Raw genomic sequence first — 21,287 nt, 5'->3', positions numbered from 1 at the left:
ATGCAAATAAATTCTCAACAAAACTAGTTTTATCTCAACATCACCAGGGAATCAGTTAATCATATGGTCAACCCAACCCTAACCCCTAACACATAACAGAAATTTATCAGCTGATCACTCTATTTATCATCTGACCTTCATCACACACACACAAACATGACTCACGGGACGTATGATGAAACCACATGCAATGATTTCTAAGATTAAAGATTAGTTTATTCATCTCCACAGGGACATTGTTTTCTCCAAGATACTGTTGGTTGTACCATAAGTAATTTACAACACTAAGATAAAAAACAACATATAAGGTGTATCAGTGTGAGGTTATTTAAAGTGTCTTGTGTGCACAGAAGTGAGGCTTCCAAATTCATGACTGTACAATAAAGTGCAAAGTTAAAAAGAGGTGTTATCATCAAATGTTGTCATCAAAACATCAGCAATAATATAATTTCAAAGAACAGTCCAGCTTTTGATATAACACTTTTAAATATCAAAAAAAAAAAAACTTTTTTCAGAGGTATCAGAAATAAGCTATGGCCACCTAAGAAACAGACACCCTGCTCAAAGACTAGACTAGACTCCTTTGTTTCCATACTCAGCTGTTCAATCAATATACCAATTACATGATATGCAGACTTCAACTGAAGGGATCTACTTCAGTTGACCTGACCAATCATCTGAGCCACTGTCTTCAGTATCCACCTCTGGCTCAGGGCTGCAGCCTTGAAACCTCAAACTAATTTTTAGGAGGGCTGTAGCACTCTTCTCTCTTTTAAGAACTTCTACCAATGTTCCTTTGAGAAGGGGACCTAGATTATCGGTCCTTTCGCCAGCTGTAGGGGAGTAAAGAAAAGGAACATTTAGTCAACTGCCTCACAAGAGGTCTAATACACTTAAATATGGAAGAAATCAGCCATAAGGTAAGTGGGCAAAATCAAAAACAGAAACCTTTGACTCACATTCTTTTTTCGACATTTTGACTTGGTGTACCCTCCAACTCCAACACTGAGGATCAGGAAGACACACAATATTATGAGTGGGATGAGTCTGCTCCGACGGACCAAACCCCCTGATGGGAAAAAAACAACAGAGATGAGATTGACTGTGATTGGATACCCCCACACATACAACATGAACATGAGTCAGGTTTGATAAGAATCTGGGAGTCAGTCCTTTTGATATCCCTTTGAATACACAGCAGTTTAAACCTAAAAATCCCACGATTGCACAGACAGCTGACACTGCTAGAAATGACTGGGGGAGAGTTAGCAGTAATAGAAAACCACAACAGGACAGGTTGGACTCACTGATGGACTTTCCCAGAATCTTATCTCACTATATCTATCTCAGTCCCCCAAAAAGCTTCACCACAATAACTCCCTCAGTCTGGAGTGTTTATGGTAATCTAAAGGGTACCATCTGCATCACGTCATTTGGTGAGTGCTGGGAGTACTGGACACCACCCAGAGTTGTGGTAAAATTTTAAAATACAATCCTTAATTCCCAACTAGTCATTTAGAAACTAAAGAAGATGATGAAACAGAATGAAATTGTTTTTCAGAAAACTTCTTGGTCCTATACATTCCCACAAACACTGAAATACTTTCAGCTTTAATTATGGCCTCACCTTTATCATCCACCTCTTCCTCTGGATAAGATGTGAAATCTCCTGGATGCTCTGGTGTTGCTGTTGTCCCAGATTCAGCAGATTTTGGGTCTAGAAGAACACAAGATTTTAAAATGTGTTTCCAATAATAACATATAAAAGAAGGGTTTTGCCGATTTTTGTTTTGACTTCAACACATTTCAACCTTAATTTGGACATAAGTCACAATCAGTTAAACTCACAAACAAATAGCTGAAGAATTGAAGACTGTGTTGTCCCCTTTAATTTTGGGATGAAACATCTGTATCTTCCTGCATCTTCAAGTGTCACATTAGTAATCTTCAGCGATATGTTGCCTTGTGCCAGGCCGTCTGTGAATAACTGCGTTCTCCTCATGTATGATGAGATCTTCATGCCCAGGTCTTCTCTGGAGTCCCGGTACAGATGGACGTATTCAACTCTGCTCAGTCTGTCGTTGGGATCAGGCTGGAGATCAGGCTTCGACCACTCCACTGTCAGACCCCTTACATTAAACTTCGGTTGCACGTGACATGGCAAGATGACATCATCCCCTGGAGCAGCAACAATTGGCTGAAATGATCCAATCACTTCAAACTGACCTGAGAAAAAGGGCAAATGCTTAGGTTACTGATAATATAAAAAGCCTTTCCATAAATTCATGCACAACTTTTGAGACATGCTGAGATTAAAAAGTGAAGGAAGGTGTGCCTCTTCAGCTCCAACAACATATGCTGATCTCACCACCATACGTCATATCTTGCTTGCAATTTATGGACATAAACCAAAGTCTAGACTAGTCAAGAGACCCTGAGGTCAATACTAATCTTCCATCTGGTCCATCAGAAGATGACATATACCACCATGATTGTAACGGTTACTTGTTCAAATGGTGAAGAAATAAGATACAATATGTATGTACCTGGTTACAGCTCAGAGGGGTTTGTTATGTTACCTATGTTAGATTGGTATTTACCCCGGAAGTATTTACGCAAAAAAGAATGCGAATGGGAGACAGCAGGGAAATACACAAAGACTCAAAAAGAAAAAACAGAACAGGAAAATTTAAAATCAACAATCACAAATCACTGCAGAAGAAATAATTACATTATGGACTGGGACAAGAGCAAAATCATCACATCAGAAACCAATAAATTCAAACTATAATATAATTCATAGATAAAAGAGGCCATCAAGATCAGGAAGCGGGAAGCAAAACCATCAACTGGGACAAGGGGGCATACACCCTTTCGAACACCTGGGATTCCCTCATCCAGAGACCATCAGACCCGGCCCATCAGACCTGTCAGAGTCTGTCGGGCCGGCCAGCTGATAAATGTTACATCAGCAACACGTCAGATGATGTCTGAGGGAGACTGGAGTCACAGTCGAAACTGTCAAGCAGGTAACACAAACTTCTCCTCATATTATGTCCGAAAATAAGAAAACCGAAATATATATCTAAAATAAAACACAATGAACCTCATTAATCTAATTTGAAAAACACCCCAGTCAGATGGTAATATATAAGGTCAACCCTCATGAGAAAGCAAATTTGAGTTTAGTTTTGAAGTTTAAATGGTATTTAATGGCAAAGCAGAGATGTATAAAAGGACCTTTGACATTGTTCTGACTTCATCACCAAAAAAGGGCACTGAGCACTCAAGCTTTTATTTTTAACTGCATCAGTTAAATGCTTGTCCCTCGAAATTTCAAAACCGTATTTAACTCAGAGTTTGCTTACTCTTTCAGAGTTGCATTTGGGTCTGTATTTTATTTATTTACTTTACTGAGCTTTATATAAAACTAAAAGTAAAAATACCACAGCTGTGGTATAACTGACTCACTGATGGACTTTCCCAGAAACTAATTTTGTATCACTTCAATTACCTAAACTACTACTTTTTTTATTATTATTATTATCGTCATCATCATCATTATCATTATTATTATTATTATTATTATTAAAACGTTTAAATTGTTATAATCCAACGGTACAGATGAGACTACGTGGTGTGTCAACTGCGAACTTACCTTTCACAGCAGTGAAGGAGAAAATTTGTAAAATGTTGAGAATCCAACTCAATGGGAGAGAAACTCTCGGGCAGAAATCTTGAATTTCCATGTCAACAAGAAAGCGTGGGTTAGTCAGAGCTCACTCACTGACATGGATATATATATACACTATGACACACCCACCTCTCTCTCTCTCTCCCTCTCTCTCTCTGTTCATCGGACACAACTTATCTTCTTCCTGTCATTATTTTGCGGCGTAAATTGCGAGTCGGACTCAAATTTATTAGATATTTGTGTATGTGTGTGTGTGTGTGTGTGTGTGTGTGTGTGTGTGTGTGTGTGTGTGCGTGTGTACAGGTGCTGCGCGACCGCGATCGATAGACAGAGACCGTGTCACTCCGTTTTAATCTTGGAAATAAAACTTTCGGCCCGAGTTCAATTTTAACGACGTTGAAGTGAGGAGAGAAACGGGCTGCGGCTCCTTCCCGACTCAGGATCTTCTCTCTCCCACCCACGGGCAAAAATATAAATCGGTGCCTATGCTATGAGCCACTATAGGTATATACAGTCACGTGGGCGATCGATTGCCTTGGTCAGAAGCCGTCTAGTATCAATGTGTCTGTATGTCTAGTAAACCGAAACAGACCGTCCACTGTGTCTCATCTCATACTCTCGCTGGGGTTGCTGGAGGTACAAGACATGTCGTCTGCCTATCGCTAACACACAGACGAGCAAACATTCCACCACACACTCACACGTAGTCGGATATGAATACAATTTGAATAATCAGTCTAACGAGCATGTCTTTGGAGGTGGGGGGAACCGGAGCTCCCGGTGAAAACCCAAATGAAAACCCCGGACAATGTGCTTATAGCCGTGCCGCTGTTCCGCCATGATACCAATCACAATCATAAGCGCTGATCCGCCAGCAAAAAGGACTGCATACGTCTCTTACGAGGAGCAAAGACTGATTCTCCTCAAATATTAAGAACAAGTAAATCTCACCGAAAAGTCAAACACCGTGGCTGCATCTTAGAGACGCCAAACGGCATGGCAGATTGCATAAATGCAAAAATTACACAACAATGACTCAGTTAGGTTACCTTTAACGAAGCCATGAATCCCAATCACTGCTGCATAGATGAATTAGTCTCATTCCCCCAGATGTAACCCCTCTGAAGTAAAAAGAACCAGGGAACAGCTGATTGGCCGGTGGGTGGAGCTTTTTATCAGATTCAGATAAATCCTGAAAGTTGCCCTGACCCGAAGCAGGTTACCTGTTCAGAGTAATTTACCTTGGTAACGTACCTCGATAAGAATGAATCCAGCTTCGTGTTACCGGATTAAGCACTAGTATGTTAATGTGTTAAACCACAAGCAATTGTGGTACTGTTTATCCTGTCCTCATTAAAGAATGTAAAGAATTAAAGAAGAATTAAAGAAAACGGCCAAATCTTCTGCCATCCATCACTGCCAATATTTAATATTGTCTATATGAATGCCATATCCAAAAGCCAGTCATACATGCGTGTCTCCAAATTTGTGTTTTGTGGATATATTTATAGCCAACAGAAAAAAGCAGAGGCCCACAAAACAGGTAGCAGTCCACCACCACCAGTGCTCACAGAGGCTGAGAGATGTCCCTCAGTCAGAACAGTGGGCGACCTATTCCTGAGGGCATCTCTGGGGGGAATCATCAGACCCAGCCACACCCCAGGACACAAGGGCCTACACAAGAGGTAAGTTATTGAAAAGAATGGCGTATGCTAATTCATCCTTGTTCTAATGTTAACTTACTAATGGCCATCCATTCATCATAGACACAACTTAGCACACTGATTTTTCTGTTTAGTCCTTAGACATCAGGAATGATTAGCAATGACTCACAAGTGATGTGGTCAGGCCATGTGACCACATGTTATTCACACACAAACACTTCAACACTGTGTTAGGTGTAAAATGAAAGGTGAATATTTTAACAGTGATTTCCAAACAGAGCATTAACATTAACTCACATGAGTTTTGATGTGGTAGTTACTGTATGTGTTGGTAAGTACAAACCATAAGTAATTACAATTAAAAAACCCAAAGAGTCAGAGGGCCCTTCCACCACACTATCACACAATGAGTAGTGTCATACAGTAAATTCATCATGAATAAGCAGATATTGCAATGATCTCTCTCTCTCTCTCTCTCTCTATCTCTAAAACCTGTGTGAAATCACATAACAGTAAATAGGCCAACAGCCCAACAGTAGCCACCAAGCGACTTAATTATTGAAATTTGTAAAACACCCAACTTCCCCCTAATCAAAAATATACCTACTAAGCCTCATGTACATTCTATTTTCTTATATCAAGTATGTGTGACCCATGATTTCTAGCAAGCCAGTACTGCCACTCTATAACTTTCAGGTGTTGCCATGATGCGGCCAAACATCCACTTTAAAGGTCTGCCATGCACCCTCCCCGCATTATTACACACTGACAGATACACTACAAGACAGTAATAAAGACAAAATATTAAGACTCATAGATATATACACACTTATGATACTGCATAGCTGTTTATAACTGTGTGCTGTAGAGAGATGTATACATTATTATAACTTTATTACATATACTTATAACTACAGATATAAAAGATTATTGTAGAAGTCAAAACTCATTATGCATCACTATACACATTTAGCAAAGCAAAGTAGTTATGATGCATCATAAAATGAACAAGTGACTAGGCAGATATTGACATATTTATAATGCACTATTCAGATTAAAATTATAATCATTCATAACCAGTCGTCATAATGCATCATGAAGTTGGTTATGACGACTTGTGAATATGTATAGATGGTAATAATGACCATTATAATGCTTTATAGACACCTTATAAAACATTATGAGTGCATTCATAGGGCATTATAAATACAACCATCATAGAAAGTGTTACCACAAGATCTATTCACTTGGAAATTGCGCTAACTGTAGGCTACCTGTACTTAATCATTTGTAAAGATGTACTGAGACATTTGCAATTTGATGAAATTAATAAGAAATTTAATTCTGTTGTGAACAATTGCCAAGTGGTTTGGAGGGTTGTCCATGTTATTTTGAGAATTTCTGTTTCAAAAAAATGATCCAAACCACTGGAGCCGAGAACCAAGAACACAGACACACTGTGTATAAATTTAAATGTCTTAGCCCAGAAGCTGTTTAACAGTCAGATGTGTTGTCCTGTAAATGAAATGGACCCTGATACTGTATGTCCCACACTGACGCCACCACCACACCCGTGCCAAAGACAGACAGCCAAACACACCAAAATAAACTTGCTTAACACATAAATAGAATCGCCTTTGTTCTGGATTATGTGTCATTGGGTAATCAGTCAAGTGGATGTTTGTCATTCAGTCTCTCTTACAATGTTTGTTGCTGTTATTTGTTAACTTTATTTTTACCAAAACAACCATTTCACTGGACAGGATCCAACAAAAACTGAGTCAGTGCACGTGTATTTACACACGAGTGATTCATTGTTTTGTTTGAGTCTCTCTTTTCTCTCACCTTCTCAAAAACACATACATACACCACAGCTTACGAGTGAATTTCCTCAACATTTGTCAGCATTTTTAATAAAACCTCAGTCACACCATTTTTTTTTTATTACAAATTAGTCATAACTTAGTCTGTATAAAATGAAAGATATTTGATATATTTGCTGGAGCATCATTCTCAACATGCAAACGTTTCTGCTTTCTGACACTGATTTTCCATAACACGTATACTTTCATTCAAACCTGAACTGTTATCAAGTCTCTCATCAACAAAACCTGTTCTGCAGGTTTTTAAACATTTTCATTACATTCATTACATCACTTTTTCACACATGCAGTGGTGCACAGGTTTAGAGGCAGTGGCTATGGGAAAAAAGACAGGAGGAAGAGCTGGAGGCAGCAGAGCTGAAGATGTTGAGGTTTTCTACGGGCATCACCAAGATAGATAGGATCAGGAATAAGTACATTAGAGGGACAGCTGAGATAAAGTTGGAGAGACCCAGAGGAAGATCAAACGCTGAACACTTAGGACATGAAGGTAGGTGTTGTGAGAAAAGAAGATGCATTTGTTAGGGCGACATGGAAGCAGATCATTGGCTGTGGAGACCTTTGAAGGCCACAGCCAAAAGGAAAAGAAGACCTTTTATTGTCTACATAACAAGTCTTAACCTAAAAATAAGCTAAATATTTAAACACTGTCTGTCTGTATGGAAGTCTCTCTGTCAGACAACAAAAGACTGTTACAAAGGAAACAAGCTTGTTTGCATTCCATGACTTTCCTGGCAACATCATCACAAAAGAACACCTTTGCATTTCCTGGAAATGTATATTTTTTCCTCACCTGCTCATTCATTGTTTTTTTGTGAAATCTTTCCAGTGCTGTTTTTTTTCCTAGAAGGAAAAAAAAGCCAGCCTGTCATCTCATGAGTCACACAGAAGTGTCACGATGTAGATACTGCTGTTGTAAAGAGTGTGAAAGGCATGTGACTTGGGACTGTAACATAGTCTTTAGTAAAAAAAGATGTAAATAAAAGTTCATACATGCATTTGTACCAATGACTACAATGTAATGCTACAATGTAGGTATATATAGACTGTTGCCCATAAAGTTGGAATAAAATATTTTTTTACCTCTTCTCATGAAATAATAGGGGTAAACTGTATGGCCAACAGTATATTTCGCTTGACCTCTAGTGGTGAAGAGAAGCATAACAGACTGAAAAACATTCAAACACAAGTTGTTTTCCACTCACATACATATTAGTTTTACTTCATGGAAAGTAGCAGATATGGTGTTTCTAGCTTCCTCCTACACTCGATGTGGGTGTCATGCACCACCCACGTGACGTGACATCGCCGCTCCAGTTTCCGCCTCATGTACTTTGGCACAAAAAAGAGCTATTTGTCATTCAGGTACTGAGGACCATCAGGTAATGGTAAGTGAAAAGAGGAAAGAGGAGGGGTGGGACAATGGAGAAAGAGGTGAGGATGTAGTTTGACTGTAAGAGGTGAACGCTGAAAGAGAACAGAACAGACAGCAGTGGACTCAGTTTGACTTGTAGGAGAAATGTGTACAGAACCTGGGGAATGGTTCAGGAGGAGATGATGAAGTTGCAGCATGAGTGGTATTGGAAACGCTTGAGTAAGTAAGTGCTTGCTGCAGCTTATGATCAAAGAGCATGAAATTGTTGAAGAATCTTTCTTGAAGCCATTTACACTAAATTTATAATATATTCTCTACAGAAATTGCAAGCCTTAATGACAGATGTTAAAACATGTTAAAATAGTCCTTGAACATGATGAAGAAAATAAAAATCTGAAAATTTGAAAAAGCTCAAGTCTGTTTACTCAGCACTCTGTGGTCTTAAATGTGAAATACTGAATATGATGCATGACAGAAATAGCCTAGGAAACAAACAATTCTAGGCATACACAGAACAGTGAGGAATAGATGGCTGCTAATATTAAAGGCAGAGTGGAGGTATAGGTGTCGGCAGTTAGGAAAATGTATTATCCTGTTACTTACCTTCAAGGCCCTTCACAACCAAGCTTCACCAAATCCTTCTGAAATTCTGCAATTATACACACCGTCCCATACTCTCAGATCCTCCTCAGCCATCCAACTGACAGACCATGGGTCTCATAGAATGCAGTCATCCAACCCCCCGCCTCCGGAACACCCTGCCACCTGATATCTGAAACGCAGACTCTCTGCAACCTTCAAATCCAGACATATCTGCACACACATACACACACACGACACACAGCATACTACACACATGCTTACTCCCCAAGCATACCCCCCACCCTAAGCCCTGCCTGCACTTTAAAACATCAACATTCAAGTTGCAGTCTTCTCAATGTACCACAATGTGGCAACATTGAGGGATTTACAATGTTTGTTCAAGTCTCAGTGACTAATGTAGTCTTTAATTGATGTTAATTGCCACATGGATGTCAATAATGACAACAAGCAAATGCAGGAATTAAAGTTTGTTTACCACTCTGTAAAATCGGCTATCCCACAGTAGTTAAGTTCTTCTTTTTAGGTCATTTTCTGTCAGCTGTGTTTTAAGTGGATGACTCTCCTCTCCTCTCCGTGCTTCTCCTTCACACATTTCCCACTTTTAGACTGATTGTTAAACAAGTTGTCAACTTGACAAGTACATAAAGACATAATTATGCAGAATGAAGAGAGAATTTGAAACCGTCTTCAATCTAAAATGTACAGATTAAGCTAGAGTCTTCTAAATGGACCAAAATCTGAGAAAGTATTAAGAATTAATTTTTTTTTTTTTCATTTTCGTTCATTTTTTAAGATCCTCATTGTAACAAGAATTCACCAAAGGCCGCCGTTAAGGGCCATCACTAAAGACTATATTATCCTCCATGACATTTTTCAATATATGTGACACTCATATTCAGGGCTGGGCAATTAATTTCTACAGGGGGCCGCATGAAAAATCTGAACTGTGTTGGAGGGCCAAACCAAACGATAACTTGAACGTTATTCTGCTCAATATTAATTTTCTCCCATTGTAAAAAGCAGTAAATTATATATGTTGATAAGCTGCTACTGGTAATCAGAAACATAAGAATATTCTGTAAATAGAGTTTTGGTGTAGGTTGAAGAGGAAAATGAAACACAATCGATCTGTAGTTTTGGATATAACACATTGGAATGTTGGAAACTTTGTCCTCTTTGGAAAACTTCGGTGGATCATATAGCTACATGAATTATTTTCTGTATATCAATAAAGCTCAATAAATGTTTAACCCTTTAAGACCTGAATGTCCGTCTGCCCACAAAGAGAAGCTTGCTGTATTTGAATTACCGTAATCCCCGATGGATAATATTCAAGTTGCGCTTTCTAGAAAAAAAACGGTAATGATGACGCACCGCTACTGTCGGCTGCAGGTTGGAGAGCAACGATCCCGAAAGGAAAGGATCCCGACGTTGTCTAATTTTTGAAGTAATAACCAAATTGTATACATGTTCAAATTTTTACATGCGTTTTAAGTGTTTTCAAACAGCCAAACAATGCTAACTAGCCACAGGCGGCTAGCGTGGTAACTAGCTTAGCTCGTATAGTTAGCGTTACCTGGGATTGAAGTCCTGAAAGAGTCCTCTTAAATTCATGGCTTAGAAAGCTTGTTAGCAAGCTGACATGAGTCTCCCCAGTGTTGAGAGCAGCTTCAGCGCCTAACCCGAATGCTACACATAGTAATCCCGGCGTTTGTTGAGTTTCTTGACTCTTGAGAATCATTACAAGCTCGTTGCTAGCCCGTATGTTTTGTGTTTTCCCTTCTTCTTCTTCTTCTTCTTCTTCTTCTTCTTCGCATTTCTTATTTTTCCCGTTTCAAGGCAGGCGGCGTTGAGACGCATTACCGCCACCTGCTGTGTGAAGTATTCCTTATCTTCAAGCACAGTGACATTGGTCCTTCTTGAATAGGAAAAAGAACATATGGAATTTTGTACTAAACAAAAAAGTGTTTAACAGACCATAATATGTTTTAGTTACATATATCCCCTATAACATTTAGTGAGTGTAACACAAACTATATAAAAAATGCCATCACAATGCTTTAGATGTCTTTTACTCTGATGTAAAGACCTGACTGACCCAGAACTGCCAGGATGATTGTACTGCTGGCAGGTTCTCAATCTCTGTAGTAGTAGACATTTTGTTGGCAACTGCTGGGTCCATGGTTGCATCTTTGACCAAAGGCTGAGATACTTTCTCAGTTGTTTAGTGTAACTGTACAGCTAGATGTATACCATTATTCCTGTCTAGGTGTTTTGTCACAGAGGTTTACACAGAATACCTTGGACTTCACTGCTTGTTTATTGTCCTAACATGAGGTGTGACCTGTGGGACCTGACATACACAAGTGTGAACTTTTACTTGCTATAAGTAAGGTCTATCCAGTCAGCCACAATTGAGTCAACTAACTTTTGTAGAATTTCAATACATTTACAAAATAACTACAGATCTTTTGTACTTATTGAATGTAGAATTTGTTATTTTAACGTCATCTCATGAGCCACACGGAATTTTACACGATATAGATACTGCTGTTGTAAAGAGTGTGAAAGGCATGTGACTTGTGACTGTAACATAGTCTTTAGTAAAATAGATGTAAATAAAAGTTCATACATGCATTTGTACCAATGGCTACAATGTAATGCTACAATGTACGTATATATAGACTGTTGCCCATAAAGTTGGAATAAAATATTTTTTTACCTCTTCTCATAAAATGATAGGGGTAAACTGTATGGCCAACAGTGTATTTCGCTTGACCTCTAGTGGTGAATAGAAGCATAGCAGACTGAAAAACATTCAAACACAAGTTGTTTTCCACTCATATACATATTAGTTTTACTTCATGGAAAGTAGCAGATATGGTGTTTCTAGCTTCCTCCTACACTCGATGTGGGTGTCATACACCACCCACGTGACGTGACATCGCCGCTCCAGTTTCTGCCTCATGTACTTTGGCACAAAAAAGAGCTATTTGTCATTCAGGTACTGAGGACAATCAGGTAATGGTAAGTGAAAAGAGGAAAGAGGAGGGGTGTGAGGATGGAGAAAGAGGTGAGGATGTAGTTTGACTGTAAGAGGTGAACGCTGAAAGAGAACAGAACAGACAGCAGTGGACTTAGTTTGACTTGTAGGAGAAATGTGTACAGAACCTGGGGAATGGTTCAGGAGGAGATAATGAAGTTGTAGCATGAGTGGTACTGAGAAAAGCTTGAGTAATTGAGAATTGAGAATTTATTCAGTTGTTTTTATCACAGCTCTTTCATTATCACACCTTCTCTGAGTAAGATGGCATAAAAAAAGATTTCAAGGTACTTGGTATTTTATGACAGAACATAAACAAGCAGATGAAGAAAAACAAAAATCCTCTTCTAGGTTGATAATGAAAGTCAAACTATGTTTTGAGATGTCAAGCATTAGTTTTAATACCTGTAAATGGTGAACTTCAAAAAACTTCTGTTTGTGAAGCGTCTCATATAAAAACAGGTTTTCCACATTAGAATCCAACCAGAGCATCGAGGAGTGCAAATAAATTCTCAACAAAACTAGTTTTATCTCAACATCACCAGGGAATCAGTTAATCATATGGTCAACCCAACCCTAACCCCTAACACATAACAGAAATTTATCGGCTGATCACTCTATTTATCATCTGACCTTCATCACACACACACACGTATGATGAAACCACATGCAATGATTTCCAAGATTTAAGATTAGTTTATTCATCTCCACAGGGAAATTGTTTTCTCCAAGATACTGTTGGTTGTACCATAGGTAATTTACAACACTAAGATAAAAAAAACAACACCTAAGAAACAGACACCCTGCTCAAAGACTAGACTTGACTCTGTTGTTTCCATACTCAGCTGTTCAATCAATATACCAATTACATGATGTGCAGACTTTAACTGAAGGGATCTACTTCAGTTGACCTGACCAATCATCTGAGCCACTGTCTTCAGTATCCACCTCTGGCTCAGGGCTGCAGCCTTTAAACCTCAAACTAATTTTCAGGAGGGCAGTAGCACTCTTCTCTCTTTTAAGAACTTCTACCAATGTTCCTTTGAGAAGGGGACCTAGATTATCGGTCCTTTCGCCAGCTGTAGGGGAGTAAAGAAAAGGAACATTTAGTCAACTGCCTCGCAAGAGGTCTAATACACTTAAATATGGAAGAAATCAGCCATAAGGTAAGTGGGCAAAATCAAAAACAGAAACCTTTGACTCACATTCTTTTTTTGACATTTTGACTTGGTGTACCCTCCAACTCCAACACTGAGGATCAGGAAGACACACAATATTATGAGTGGGATGAGTCTGCTCCGATGGATCAAACCCCCTGATGGGAAAAAATAAACAGAGATGAGATTGACTGTGATTGGATGCCCCCAAACATACAACATGAACATGAGTCAGGTTTGATAAGAGAAAGAGAAAGAGAAAGAGAAAGAATCTGGGAGTAAGTCATTTTGATATCCTTTTGAATACACAGCAGTTTAAACCTAAAAATGCCACAATTGCACAGACAGCTGACACTGCCAGAAATGACTGGGGGAGAGTTAGCAGTAATAGAAAACCACAACAGGGCAGGTGGACCCCTTACAGAATCTTATCTCACTATATCTATCTCAGTCCCCCAAAAAGCTTCACCACAATAACTCCCTCAGTCTGGAGTGTTTATGGTAATCTAAAGGGTACCATCTGCATGGGAGAAACGAAAGAAGATGATGAAACAGAATGAAACGACTTCAAGAAAACCCACAAACACTGAAATACTTTCAGCTTTAATTATGGCCTCACCTTTATCATCCACCGCTTCCTCTGGATAAGATGTGAAATCTCCTGGATGCTCTGGTGTTGCTGTTGTCCCAGTTTCAGCAGATTTTGGGTCTAGAAGAACACAAGATTTTAAAACGTGTTTCCAATAATAACATATAAAAGAAGGGTTTTGCTGCTTTTTGTTTTGACTTCAACACATTTCAACCTTAATTTGGACATAGGTTACAATTAGTTAAACTCACAAACAAATAGCTGAAGAATTGAAGACCGTGGTCTCCCCTTTAACTTTGGGATGAAACATCTGTATCTTCCTGCATCTTCAAGTGTCACATTAGTAATCTTCAGCGATATGTTGCCTTGTGCCAGGCCGTCTGTGAATAACTGCGTTCTCCTCATGTATGATGAGATCTTCATGCTCAGGTCTTCTCTGGAGTGCCGGTACAGATGGACGTATTCAACTCTGCTCAGTCTGTCGTTGGGATCAGGCTGGAGATCAGGCTTCGACCACTCCACTGTCAGACCCCTTACATTAAACTTCGGTTGCACGTGACATGGCAAGATGACATCATCCCCTGGAACAGCAACAATTGGCTGAAATGATCCAATCACTTCAAACTGACCTGAGAAAAAGGGCAAATGCTTAGGTTACTGATAATATAAAAAGCCTTTCCATAAATTCATGCACAACTTTTGAGACATGCTGAGATTGAAAAGTGAAGGAAGGTGTGCCTCTTCAGCTCCAACAACATATGCTGATCTCACCACCATACGTCATATCTTGCTTGCACTTTATGGACATAAACCAAAGTCTAGACTAGTCAAGAGACCCTGAGGTCAATACTAATCTTCCATCTGGTCCATCAGAAGATGACATATACCACCATGATTGTAACGGTTACTTTTTCAAATGGTGAAGAAATAAGATACAATATGTATGTACCTGGTTACAGCTCAGAGGGGTTTGTTATGTTACCTATGTAAGATTGGTATTTACCCCGGAAGTATTTACGCAAAAAAGAATGCGAATGGGAGACAGCAGGGAAATACACAAAGACAAAAAGAAAAAACAGAACAATAAAATTTAAAATCAACAATCACAGATCACTGCAGAAGAAATAATTACATTATGGACTGGGACAAGAGCAAAATCATCACATCGGAAACCAACAAATTCAAACGTTGGGTAAAAGAGGCCATCAAGATCAGGAAGCGGGAAGCAAAACCATCAACTGGGACGAGGGGGCATACACCCTTTCAAACACCTGGGATTCCCTCATCCAGAGACCATCAGACGGCCCGACAGACTCTGACAGGTCTGACGGGCCGGCCAGCTGATAAATGATACGCCAGCAACACGTCATATGATGCTTCTGAGGAAGACTGGAGTCACAGTCGAAACAGTCGAAAAACACAGTCGAAAAACACCGCAGTCAGATGGTAATATATTAGGTGAGAAAGCAAATTTGAGTTTAGTTTTGAAACTACTTTTTACCCACACTACTCTTTACCCACAGCACAGGACAGGACAGGATAACCAGGTTAAGATCAACCAGAATTGAAGTTTAAATTGTATTTAATGGCAAAGCAGAGATGTATAAAAGGACCTTTGACTTTGTTCAGACTTCATCACCAAAAAAAAGGCACTGAGCACTCAAGCTTTTATTTTTAACTGCATCATATGTCTTTGATGCTATGTTTTTCTGGGAAATTTCAAAAAAGCATTTAACTCACGAGTTCGCTTACTCTTTATATAAAACTTTAAATAAAAATACCTAAACTAGTTTTGTATCACTTCAATTACCTAAAATGTTACTTATGTCCCGGAAATGTCATGATCTCCCATATTAAGAATTTAAGTCTGTGGTGCTGTTAAGATGGATTGAATTAAACATTAGTGCTACAACAGCCTCAAAAAATGAAAATGAATAAATAGCTCGGTTATTTGAATCTTGTTGTAACTTGTGCCCAAAATAGGATTAAAACATTTAAATTGTTATAATCCAACGGTACAGATGAGACTACGTGGTGTGTCAACTGTGAACTTACCTTTCACAGCAGTGAAGGAGAAAATTTGTAAAATGTTGAGAATCCAACTCAATGGGAGAGAAACTCTCGGGCAGAAATCTTGAATTTCCATGTCAACAAGAAAGCGTGGATTAGTCAGAGCTCACTCACTGACATGGATATATATACACTATGACGCACCCACCTCTCTCTCTCTCTCTCTCTCTCTCTCTGTTCATCGGACACAATTTATCTGCTTCCTGTCATTATTTTGCGGCGTAAATTTAGTCGGCTCAGATTTATTAGATATTTGTGTATGTGTGTGTATGTGTGTGTGTGTGTGTGTGTGTGTGTGTGTGTGTGTGTGTGTGTGTGTGTGTGCAGGTGCTGCGCGACCGCGATCGATAGACAGAGACCGTGTCACTCCGTTTTAATCTTGGAAATAAAACTTTCGGCCCGAATTCAATTTTAACGACGTTGAAGTGAGGAGAGAAACGGGCTGCGGCTCCTTCCCGACTCAGGATCTTCTCTCTCCCACCCACGGGCAAAAATATAAATCGGTGCCTATGCTATGAGCCACTATAGGTATATACAGTCACGTGGGCGATCGATTGCCTTGGTCAGAAGCCGTCTAGTATCAATGTGTCTGTATGTCTAGTAAACCGAAACCGAAACCTCTCGCTGGGGTTGCTGGAGGTACAAGACATGTCGCCTGCCTATCGCTAACACACAGACGAGCAAACATTCAGACGAGAATCCGACTCAATGGGAGAGAAACTCTCGGGCAGAAATCTTGAATTTCAATGAAAATCCCGGACAATGTACTCATAGCCGTGCCGCTGTTCCGCCATGATACTAATCACAATCATGAGCGCTGATCCGCCAGCAAAAAGGACTGCATACGTCTCCTACGAGGAGCAAAGACTGATTCTCCTCAAATATGAAGAAGAACAAGTAAATCTCACCGAAAAGTCAAACACCGTGGCTGCATCTTAGAGACGCCAAACGGCATGGCAAAGGATTGCAGATTCATAAATTACACATCAGTGGCTCAGTTAGATTACCTTTAACGAAGCCATGAATCCCAATCACTGCTGCATAGATGAATTATTCTCATTCCCCCAGATGTAACCCCTCTGGAGTAAAAAGACCCAGGGAACAGCTGATTGGCCGGTGGGTGGAGCCTTGCCCTGACCCGAAGCAGGTTACCTGTTCAGAGTAACTTACCTTGGTAACGTACCTCGATAAGAATGAATCCAGCTTCGTGTTACCGGATTAAGCACTAGTATTTTAGTGTGTTAAACCACAAGCAATTGTGGTACTGTTTATCCTGTCCTCATTAAACAGTATTCAGTGGTTGCATTTAACATATGATAGTCATATTTCAGTAATTTGGGTAATCCCCTAAACAAAGAAAACGGCCAAATCTTCTGCCATCCATCACTGCCAATATTTAATATTGTCTATATGAATGCCATATCCAAAAGCCTGTCATACATGCGTGTCTCCAAATTTGTGTTTTGTGGATATATTTATAGCCAACAGAAAAAAGCAGAGGCCCACAAAACAGGTAGCAGTCCACCACCACCAGTGCTCACAGAGGCTGAGAGATGTCCCTCAGTCAGAACAGTGGGCGACCTATTCCTGAGGGCATCTCTGGGGGGAACTCATCAGACCCAGCCACACCCCAGGACACAAGGGCCTACACAAGAGGTAAGTTATTGAAAAGAATGGCGTATGCTAATTCATCCTTGTTCTAATGTTAACTTACTAATGGCCATCCATTCATCATAGACACAACTTAGCACACTGATTTTTCTGCTCAAATACGTTCAAATGTTTAGTCCTTCTGACATCAGGAATGATTAGCAATGACTCGCAAGTGATGTGGTCAGGCCATGTGACCACATGTTATTCACACACAAACACTTCAACACTGTGTTAGGTGTAAAATGAAAGGTGAATATTTTAACAGCGATTCCCAAACAGAGCATTAACATTAACTCACATGAGTTTTGCTGTGGTAGTTACTGTATGTGTTGGTAAGTACAAACCATAAGTAATTACAATTAAAAAACCCAAAGAGTCCAATGGCCCTTCCACCACACCATCACACAATGAGTAGTGTCATACTGTAAAATTCATCATGAATAAGCAGATATTGCAATGATCTCTCTCTCTCTCTCTCTCTCTCTCTCTCCTCTTATAAGTAGTCAGTGCCCCCAAAATGCAGCATCTCTTTGGCATTGTGTAAGCACTGCAAGTCAGAATATCCATGTCTTAGCCCAGTCATTCACTTCATTTTTTCTCAGTGGTACTGAGAAAAGCTTGAGTAAATAAGTGCTTGCTGCAGCTGATGATCAAAGAGCATGAAATTGTTGAAGAATATTTCTTGAAGCCATTTACACTAAATTTATAATATATTCTCTACAGAAATTGCAAGCCTTAATGACAGATGTTAAAACATGTTAAAATAGTCCTTGAACATGATGAAGAAAATAAAAATCTAAAAATTTGAAAAAGCTCAAGTCTGTTTGCTTTGTCAGCTTTGTTTAAACTGGATGCATTCTCATCAAATTTTGTTTTTATGTGCAAACATATCAATGACAATAAAGGACCTTGCGCGTAATTTGCAGGTATCCTCATAAAGCTGAGTTCAACCACGCCATGCTTCTCCTTCACACACTCCCCACGTTTAGATTGACTGGAAAATACTCAGCGGTCTTAAATGTGAAATACTGAATATGATGCATGACAGATATAGCCTAGGAAACAAACAATTCTAGGCATACACAGAACAGTGAGGAATAGATGGCTGCTAATATTAAAGGCAGAGTGGAGGTATAGGTGTCGGCAGTTAGGAAAATGTATTGTCCTGTTACTTACCTTCAAGGCCCTTCACAACCAAGCTTCACCAAATCCTTCTGAAATTCTGCAATTATACACACCGTCCCATACTCTCAGATCCTCCTCAGCCATCCAACGGACAGACCATGGGTCTCATAGAATGCAGTCATCCAACCCCCCGCCTCTGCAACACCCTGCCACCTGATATCTGAAACATAGACTCTCTGCAACCTTCAAATCCAGACAGATCTGCACACACATACACACACACGACACACAGCATACTACACACATGCTTACTCCCCAAGCATACCCCCCACCCTAAGCCCTGCCTGCACTTTAAAACATCAACATTCAAGTTGCAGTCTTCTCAATGTACCACAATGTGGCAACATTGAGGGATTTACAATGTTTGTTCAAGTCTCAGTGACTAATGTAGTCTTTAATTGATGTTAATTGCCACATGGATGTCAATAATGACAACAAGCAAATGCAGGAATTAAAGTTTGTTTACCACTCTGTAAAATCATTTTCGTTCAGCTGTGTTTTAAGTGGATGACTCTCCTCTCCTCTCCATGCTTCTCCTTCACACATTTCCCACTTTTGGACTGATTGTTAAACAAGTTGTCAACTTGACAAGTACATAAAGACATAATTATGCAGAATGAAGAGAGAATTTGAAACCATTTTCAATCTAAGAGGTACAGATTAAGCAGGAGTCTTCTAAATGGACCAAAATCTGAGAAAATAGTAAGAATTTAATGTTTTTTTTTCATTTTCGTTCATTTTTTAAGGTCCTCATTGTAACAAGAATTCACCAAAGGCCGCCGTTAAGGGCCATCACTAAAAGCTATATTATCCTCCATGACATTTTTCAATATATGCGACACTCATATATGTTGTTAATTTATAATAATACTGTATACTGAAGTGCAAGACACTCGGAAAATGTTTTCTATAGTTCTTTTTTATTTTGAAATGCAAAACAATATAAACTCATCACAAAAAAATACTCTTTTCTATAATAACTGTTGAAATGGAAATATAGATTGATATGCTGTAGACATAGAAAACATTGTCAACTTACTGTATTTCTTTATTGGACTTAAATGCTGTTGGGAAGTGCTTCAGCAGAAAGCTTTTCTAGCCTGCTATTCTGGTACTGGTATAAGGTTTGGTAGTAGAAAAGGACAGTCTGGTAATGGTGAAAGAACTCTGTGACAGGAGTACACAATTGGGAGGAATTTGAAATAGGACGAGGACCATTTGAGACTGGAGAAGGAGGTGAGGGGGGAGATGGAAAAGGTTCAGTTATAGTGCTATCCTCAGGTATGGAAGTTGATACAGAAAACGCTCTTGAAATTAAAGAAGGTTTGGTCATAGTTTTGTCCTCGGTTGTTTGCATTGTAACAGAAACTACTGTAGTTGCTAGAGGAAGTTTGGCTGAAGTGCTTTCCTTTGATGTTTAGGTCATAGCAGTACCTGCTTTAGTAGGTAGAGTAGGTATGGTCATAGTGTTCTCTGAAATGATTGAGATTGGTGTTTTTGCAATGGAAACGGAGGTTGGTTCAAGGTGAGGAGTGTTTAAGGCGACAGGAAAACTACTGATACTGCACTGTGAAAGAAAAAAGGTACTGTGATTTTACATGTCGAATGTAAAATAACTCACTGTAATTGTGAAACCACATGTGAAAACACAATATTTCTGTTCTTTTAAAAAGAAACATTAGAAATACAGATATTTATTGTTAAAATATGTTCACAAATATATCGAAATTATACACATATTTGTCAGTTATTTAATGGAACTGTAAAATTCAACTTTAAAACTCTAAAAAAAACTTTTAAAAATAATTTAAATTACTGAGAAATTAATAGTAAAATAACTATTTAACACTGTAGGCTATTGTATGTGTGTATATACACACACACACACAATCCAATGTAAATCACACCGTTTGGAATTATTTCACAGCATGTCTGAACAAAACACGTGCAATCAGGAGACATTTTACTGCTGCAACGTCTCCCTGCACAAACACAAAAGACAAAAACATGAATGCGACATGTCACTGGAGTGCGTGCTTTGAAAAGCGCGGTTCCCGTTTGGGTTGGTCGACAGAAACGGTTGGGGAAGAAGAAGAAGAAGAAGAAGAAGAAGAAGAAGAAGAAAAAGAGACATGCCATTGGCTGTTGGGACACTGCACATCCGTCTTTGACGTTACGCTTAACAAGGTCAACAACCACCACGCGGCTGTTTCCGTTTGGTCACAGAAACTTGGAGCAAACAGCAGCTAATGTAGAGGCTGGAGGAAGGATGAATGCAGAAGGCAAGTATCAAACTGAAGCTGAGTAGTATTAGCTTTATTTACCACCATGCCTCTGACTTTACTCAACAAAACCAATCCGCTAGCATGCC

At 39.3% G+C, this 21,287-nt stretch overlaps 2 protein-coding genes across 7 annotated transcripts; both read right to left on the bottom strand.

Moving 5' to 3' along the window:
- Positions 1-11: 11 nt before the first annotated feature.
- LOC125023222 (myelin-oligodendrocyte glycoprotein-like) lies at positions 12-19,697 on the bottom strand. Of its 6 annotated transcripts, XR_007114560.1 has the most exons (8): positions 18,908-19,693; positions 12,124-12,325; positions 11,942-12,026; positions 8,035-8,084; positions 1,849-2,226; positions 1,628-1,717; positions 960-1,069; positions 12-833 (listed from the first exon to the last, which is right to left on the bottom strand). XR_007114560.1 is itself a non-coding variant. In XM_047610332.1 (5 exons), the coding sequence occupies exons 1-5, from the start codon at positions 3,747-3,749 to the stop codon at positions 810-812; spliced, it is 693 nt and encodes a 230-aa protein (XP_047466288.1). In that variant the 5' UTR covers positions 3,750-4,732; the 3' UTR covers positions 12-809. The 6 variants fall into 6 exon arrangements, 1 of the variants encoding a protein (XP_047466288.1); XR_007114559.1 differs by having other exon boundaries at positions 11,942-12,325; positions 18,908-19,697; XR_007114557.1 differs by lacking the exons at positions 11,942-12,026; positions 12,124-12,325; positions 18,908-19,693 and adding an exon at positions 10,796-11,014 and having other exon boundaries at positions 8,035-9,388.
- LOC125023231 (myelin-oligodendrocyte glycoprotein-like) lies at positions 13,058-16,248 on the bottom strand. The gene is made up of 5 exons (XM_047610369.1): positions 16,064-16,248; positions 14,260-14,637; positions 14,039-14,128; positions 13,468-13,577; positions 13,058-13,341 (listed from the first exon to the last, which is right to left on the bottom strand). The coding sequence occupies exons 1-5, from the start codon at positions 16,152-16,154 to the stop codon at positions 13,318-13,320; spliced, it is 693 nt and encodes a 230-aa protein (XP_047466325.1). The 5' UTR covers positions 16,155-16,248; the 3' UTR covers positions 13,058-13,317.
- Positions 19,698-21,287: the final 1,590 nt, after the last annotated feature.

This window comes from Mugil cephalus, chromosome 1, assembly GCF_022458985.1.
Source record: "Mugil cephalus isolate CIBA_MC_2020 chromosome 1, CIBA_Mcephalus_1.1, whole genome shotgun sequence".
Lineage (NCBI taxonomy): Eukaryota > Metazoa > Chordata > Actinopteri > Mugiliformes > Mugilidae > Mugil > Mugil cephalus.
Note: the sequence above shows the minus strand (reverse complement) of the source record. Positions and strands in the feature narration are given on the sequence as shown.

Bases quoted from the DNA above. Each gene is read 5' to 3' on its own strand.
- LOC125023222 (XM_047610332.1), bottom strand. From the start codon at position 3,749: ATGGAAATTCAAGATTTCTGCCCGAGAGTTTCTCTCCCATTGAGTTGG. The intron at 1,718-1,848 runs GTGAGTTTAACT...GTGTTCTTCTAG, and splicing joins AATTCTTCAGCTATTTGTTT to ACCCAAAATCTGCTGAATCT. The intron at 1,070-1,627 runs GTGAGGCCATAA...TTTTCCCATCAG, and splicing joins GGAAGAGGTGGATGATAAAG to GGGGTTTGGTCCGTCGGAGC.
- LOC125023231 (XM_047610369.1), bottom strand. From the start codon at position 16,154: ATGGAAATTCAAGATTTCTGCCCGAGAGTTTCTCTCCCATTGAGTTGG. The intron at 14,638-16,063 runs GTAAGTTCACAG...CCTTTTTCTCAG, and splicing joins CTCCTTCACTGCTGTGAAAG to GTCAGTTTGAAGTGATTGGA. The intron at 14,129-14,259 runs GTGAGTTTAACT...GTGTTCTTCTAG, and splicing joins AATTCTTCAGCTATTTGTTT to ACCCAAAATCTGCTGAAACT.